The sequence below is a fragment of the Adiantum capillus-veneris genome, chromosome 15, assembly GCF_014529385.1.
Source record: "Adiantum capillus-veneris isolate H3 chromosome 15, ASM1452938v2, whole genome shotgun sequence".
In the NCBI taxonomy this organism is placed as follows: Eukaryota; Viridiplantae; Streptophyta; class Polypodiopsida; order Polypodiales; family Pteridaceae; genus Adiantum; species Adiantum capillus-veneris.
In genome coordinates this window covers 9,868,998-9,875,512 of record NC_140945.1, presented here as the reverse complement: position 1 = coordinate 9,875,512, position 6,515 = coordinate 9,868,998, and the positions used below count along the sequence as shown (strand labels likewise).

At 44.2% G+C, this 6,515-nt stretch overlaps 1 protein-coding gene across 1 annotated transcript; it reads right to left on the bottom strand.

Moving 5' to 3' along the window:
* Positions 1 to 744: 744 nt before the first annotated feature.
* On the bottom strand, positions 745 to 1,459 carry LOC147440249 (uroporphyrinogen-III synthase, chloroplastic-like). Its single transcript, XM_086483278.1, has 4 exons — positions 1,403 to 1,459; positions 1,248 to 1,333; positions 1,060 to 1,191; positions 745 to 802 (listed from the first exon to the last, which is right to left on the bottom strand). Exons 1-4 carry the CDS (start codon positions 1,457 to 1,459, stop codon positions 745 to 747), a joined length of 333 nt encoding a protein of 110 aa, XP_086339404.1.
* Positions 1,460 to 6,515: the final 5,056 nt, after the last annotated feature.

The window sequence follows — 6,515 nt, the reverse complement described above, 5'->3', positions numbered from 1 at the left end:
AACCGCGGGGCCGTTTCGGCATTTTGATCAGATTTTGGAACCGCGGCTCCTGGACGGGACCGACGGTGACTCCTTGAGAGGGATTTCTACCTCAAGGCCATGGGGCTTGGGTGGTTTGCCTGAGCGCCCCGAATTAAAGGACTTATAAGGGAGTAGTACTCCACTCTTGGTGAACCGTGCGCATCCTGCCGGGGTAGCCAAGAGGGGGCCGGTTGTTCAACCGGAGCCGGGGTGGCAATCCTCACGTCCATAAAACCATTTACCCATTTTAGGTTGGAGTTAGGTTAACCCAGTCTTCAGAGGCGCTGGAGAGGCCTCCGTCCCTTTTGTAATCAACTTTTTGAATCAATACAAAGCGCCCGTCACGGGCTTGTTTCAACAATCTTGTCTCGCGCGTCCCTTTGAAGTACTTGCTCAACTTGTTGTGAAGTCGGCTAACTTGTGTTCAAGTGAAGGATCGGCGAACGCGCGCGGCCCCTAAGTCCCATTTACGGGCCGCTCTTCAGGGTCCCGTAACACTCTCAACCTCTCTCTCTCTCTCTCTCTCTCTCTCTCTACCCCCGCACATTCACAAACTACATATTTTATTTTTTTTATTGTTCAACTTTCTACGCGTGGCTGCAACCAATTTGGTAGCTCCAATTCTCTTTAGTTATGAGAGGGGAAACAAATTCTAATGGATAACGGGGTTACCCCTCTCCTGTGGGCCCCCTCAATGACACTACGATATCTGAAACTCTCTGTTCACGTTGCCTCCTTAGCGGTCTGGGTTTCAAGAGCTTCTATAATGCTTTGCAACCACCTATATTACAAAACCAACCATGCACATTACTCCGCTTATAAAATAAGTCTCGTAAGCACACAAGCCTGGAGAAAGAGAGGGAAAGAGAAGAGAACTTTTAACATCATAGGTTCAATCCCAAGAGACATCAATCATCTATCCAACGATTCTCAAAATAAAAAATACTGTTACTCAAGAGGAGGGAAATCGGATAATTGATCTACCCCACACACTTTTCTCTTTTTGTTTTTTCGGGGGTTGGGGGGGGGGGGAGAGACCCATCAATGCCTGGACTCGGTGGATAAAAAACTCTTTTGAAGCCAACCTTTTGTGCTGCCACGACAGACATTTGTCCAATACAAGGTGCAGCACCCAACCATGTTGACAAATCGACCACATCCACCCAAGCCCTGTGCGCGATTTTGACGAAACATGTGTATACTTAACATTCTGTCTTGTTCTCTACCTTACAGCAGAGGGAGAAGATAATGCGACCACTGGAGCTGAAAGTGCAAGAGCCAGAATGGAAGGGTCTATTGACTTCACTGTTTCCTTCATATGATAACATAAACCTTCATCATAAGTCCGAAAGATCACGAGGACAAAAATCGAAAGTCGCACTGAAGCGGAGTAAGTGTTCAGCTGAACTACTTGAAACCCTCGTGCGAAAAGCCCCATCTCTACGAATGCAACCCACCACCCAAATATTCTTAAATTCCTCCATGCTCCTTAGAGCCAAATGGAAAGGAAAGAGTGAAGAGAAACGAAATAAAAGCAATTTAGGGCAAAATCTCTTAACAACTTGTTTAGTGCATGGTTATCGTAGCTTACATCCACATTTAATTTAATAAACATTACTAAAAGCATTGTTATCGTAGCTGCCCTGTCATCTGAATGGGCTTCCTGATGTCCATCTTTGTACATGACAATCAAAAGCTAGACTCGTCATGGTACATGCAAGAAACTGCATGACCGCATGCATGCCCAGATCAACAGTTCTCATACAAAATTGAAACTCTCTTCACATAATGTTGATGGAGTCCACGATAATCACAACTTAAAACAAAACAGACATTCATGATGCCACTACAACAGTAGGGGCCAAGAGAGGAGGCTTATTTTTTTACAGCATGTTCAGAGAATGCCAAGTGATCATGGCCCTTGCTCTAGTTCATCAAGCAGTCATAACATTAGTCCACACTACATGAACTCAAAACACTTCATTTATAGTAGTAGCATCCTTTAGTAGTATCATCTATCTAAGGTTAACTCCCATACATCATAGTATTATAAGGAACAAAGTTGACGCTAGCGGAGGAATAGGTTACACCAACCACCATCAATGGCAGGTTAAAACCCTCGTTCAGCTGACTACGTTATCTTTCCACTAAGCAAACGTTTTTAATATTAGAGGAAGCTTGAAATAAGTAGCTACTTGACTTTATCATCTCCTGTTTGTACCAGTGTATGGTCCAATATCTCTGGGAAGCGTGAGAACTTTTTTGTGGCTACAAGTTAGGCAGAAACACAGTCCTATATGGGTTCAGTGGCCTGTAATCTTTCTATGTGAAGAGCTGGTATGTTTGAAAATTACCAGAGTTGCAAGGAATATCCCTAGGGTGTACCTATTTAAGCCCCGTTTTTCACTGGGAGAGGCAGAGGTCGGATCACACTAAGCTAGTACAAGAAAGTTACAAAAAGAATTCTAGCAATATCCTTGCAGATACTCATTTTTCCCTTCTTGGCTTTCTGGCAGCCTTGTCTTCCTGCTTACAAGTAGGAGACTGCAAAGGAAAAATGTCCCAGTTCTCCAACACTCCCTTGATTGAACCATTCCATTCTTTGTTCCAAAGTTGGCTAAGACTCACTTGAGTAGACTATCCTCTTGCCAAACCGTTTCTTTTATGAAACTAGTTTCATCCGACTCATCATCTCCACCAGTCGACTTCCAATAAGCAACCTACGCAGGAGTCATCATTCCCTGTATTGTCTGTTTTAGGCAGTACCTCTTCAATTCAAGAGGCAATCCACAACAATCTCTCTCCATCTACCCATCCAAGTTAACATCCAAAAAGGAAGCTACTCATAAAAATGTACCCCAAAAACCTTTGGTTGTACGATTGAAGAGTACCTCTTTTTTTGAACCTGAGGGGGTTACAAGCAGTCAAAATATCTACCTCATACGTTGGGGACTTGGGGCCAACCATAGGAAAGCAAGCAACTATTTGAATCCCACAGATGTCCTTAGTGCCTGTCAACAACCACCACTGTAGAACAGGAAGGAAGATGCTTTTCTAAATCGAGGCTTCAATAAAGTTGCCTCTGGAGAAAGCTAATCCAAACTGCCAAATAAAAGCAAGCAATTTCTTCTCATCTCGAGGTCCTAAAAAAGTGTCGAACTTGATGCTATTGCCCCCTTCTTTGTAATCCTTTTAACCCTTCATAGGAGTCAACAGATCATATGCATTAGGTCCTAGAAGTGTGTTGCAAAGCTGAAAGTGTGTTTCCTTCAATTATGAAGGCATCCCTCCTCCATACCTGCCCACGATCCCACCTTGGTAGAATCCATAAGGGTATCCCTGCATGCGAGGCATCGTGTTGTACATCCCTCCAAGCAAGAGCCCTCGCAACGTGAGCACAAGGTGCCCCTCTACAGTGTGACCCAACGGGGGATTTGATCCCAAAACCCGTAGGTTGAGAGGCCAAAACCTTAACATTAGACCAACTCTTTGGAGACTTAATGTGGCAATGTTGATATTTAATCAAGTGTGAGTCATTTCATTGTAATCTAGCATCAACATCTAAAACGTGCTTGTTTCCCCTTTATAAAATACTAGTGGATGAACCCATCTTCCAGAAGGAAGAGAAGAAGAAGAGACATCTTCAATCGCAAGAAACATTTCCAGGACAGAGAAAGCCAAGGGCATGCTTTGAAGATAAAGCAATAGATGCAAGTTATGAGATCGTATATGCAGATAACTTTATCTCATGGATAGAGGAAAGCTAAGTAAAACATGACACAAACCACCATGATTCATGCTTTCTAGATATTGCTTCCTGGCCCTTTGCTGCTCTTATTGACTACATCCTACACTTGAAACCCTCTCAGTGCAATTGTTGAAAACAACACAATGCTATGGTTGAGACAAACCCTCGCTCAGCATTTGCTAAAAAGAGTTTATTGCTTCCTGCACCTTTTCCTCTTAGGCATATCTTGCTACAAAAAATTGACCATGCTGCCTTGAACATGCATGCCCTCACTATACCCCCAATCACACCAAAAAAAATCCTATGTCAACCTCTCACGTAGTGCAGCATGCATTCAATATGTAATCATAGGTGTTTGCGTTTGGAGAGAAGAAAATGCTTCACATCCAATAAAAACAGCCATAGCTTCCTCACCCTACCCTTTGCTAGACATATTGTCCAATCAATGCATTCCAAGAGACTACGACTTGAAGAGGGAGCTCTCATGCATTTTGTAGAAACCTTGTTATATGGGATGCTCTCTTGTAGCACTTTTAATTTTGTACTTTTGCCAAGTATAGGAAATCTTTTCTCTAGAGTGAAAAGAGACCACTGCGTCATAATTTGTTATTCTTGGGTGACATCTTGAATCAAACACTCTCTGTTTCATTGAATATATCCTCTGATGAAGGTATTCCAAAAATTGGCATCTCAAACGGGAAGCTCATAAAAGAAAATCGTGCTTTGATTAATACTAAACCAAAACATGGCCACATCTAGAGTAAAACTGCAAATCTGCATTTGTTGAAAATGGTGCAATACTTCTCCTCTTTGCATCTAGAAGAAACTATTGCTTTAAATTCATTAAGAAGCATGAATATGTTGTTGTACATTAATGTCTCAAATAATGCCACAGGCCTTAAAAACATAGAGCAAAAAAACATTTTACAATAGGTCCTCAAGGACGATCATAGCATGAAAATGCACGCTTGCATCAAAGGTGTGCATAATGCCACATGCTTTCAAGATTGCAAGGATAGAGGATTCAGCCAGCTCAAGAGAAGATCTTGCTTCCTATTCAATAAAACAATCAAGAGATTCCTCACCCTTTTCTTGCTCTACAAGAGATACAAACAAAATGAATGAAATTAAAATGCTCAATCTCGATGACACTAAAAAGAATTTGAGTCTAAATAGAGAACTGAAATAATGACAACTCTACATTTGAGATTGAGAGAGAGAGAGAGAGAGAGAGAGAGAGAGAGATGAAATGAAATGTTATATTAACGTCTTCAAAAGGCCAAAGTGACCTATGAGACCAAAAAGTTACAATGTGGTGGATCTGATACAAAGTCAGAGTAACAAAATGACAAAATGACAAAAAAAATATACTATGGAATCCTAGACTGCTAGGCGTGAACGGGGCAGAGCAGCTAGCTGGGGTAGCTAAATCACAAGAGATCCAGCATCGGTCGCTGGCGGATCTCATCAATCTCCTCCATGGTCAGTAGTCTGACCGGGCGTCGTGCATGTCGTGCCAAAGTGATCTAAATCCTCTGATGCAACCTCCGTCGGTGTTGTGTAGTCCTCCGCGGTCGTGGGCGTCTGGATCTCCCCAGCTCAGTCGATCAATGTACCTCTGGTGTAAGGCGACGAGCTCTGTTGTGGTAGTAGCTCCTCCGGGTGTCCAGTGTCTGCTCTAAAGAAGTCTGTGATGTGTCTCTGAGACTGGCTAGCCTCTCCTCTCATCAGGCTCTATATGTGTGGGCGCAGCTCGAGTAGAAACAAACCCAAGCATCTCTGATCCTCGTACTGTATGACTCTGGAGAGTGGTCCAAAGCCCTCTCTAAACAAGCACTGGAAGCGGCCTCGTATCTCGTAGTAGACGGGGCAGTGGCATGTGTAGGCATGAGTAGAAACAAACCCAAGCATCTCTGATCCTCGTACTGCATGACTCTGGAGAGTGGTCCAAAGCCCTCTCTAAACAAGAAGTGGAAGCGACCTCGTATCTCGTATTGCATGACTCTGGAGAGTGGTCCAAAGCCCTCTCTAAACAAGCAGTGGAAGCGGCCTCATATCTCGTAGTAGACGGGGCAGTGGCATGTGTAGTGCAACTCTGTCTCTGGCTCCATGCTGCACAGGGGGCATGTCCTGGCCTCTGCTGGTACTCCACTGTATCTCCCAGTCTCGATCCGTAGCTGGTGTGAAGATGTGCGTATCTGGCAAATAGCACATCATATCCCATGAGACAAGTGAGTGTCCATGTATCTAGGCCTCGTCACAAAACCGTCCTCTATAAGCTAGAGAAGATGCTCTCTGTAGAAAGCCATCTTCGTGCCCACCTCCTGTGCTGGCTGTATCCATGTCCTCCTCATGGCTGGTTGAGCCAGGTCCTGTCGGATGAGCCTTGTGATCTCAGACTGTGTAAGAGTCAAAGAGGGTGTCTCTAATGAGTACTAGAAGGGGGACAATCTCTCTATGTTGAACCCATGCGCCTGAAACCATGATGTCATTTCACCATACCAGCATGTTGTATCTCCCTGCATGGCTAACTGTCGAGAGGGATCAAGTGCAAGGCGGGCATATCTGTCTCTAGGAAGTTCCCACATGCGGTGTATGAAGGAGACAGATCTGGTAAGCGCCTCGACTACCAATGGGGGAGCAACTAGCTCTGCTCGGATACTGGCACGTGGTACTGAAGCCTTGGCTCTAGTGAGCCGCGAGATCATAGAGACCAGAGGCTTCTCCATGTCCCCCCACCCATCAG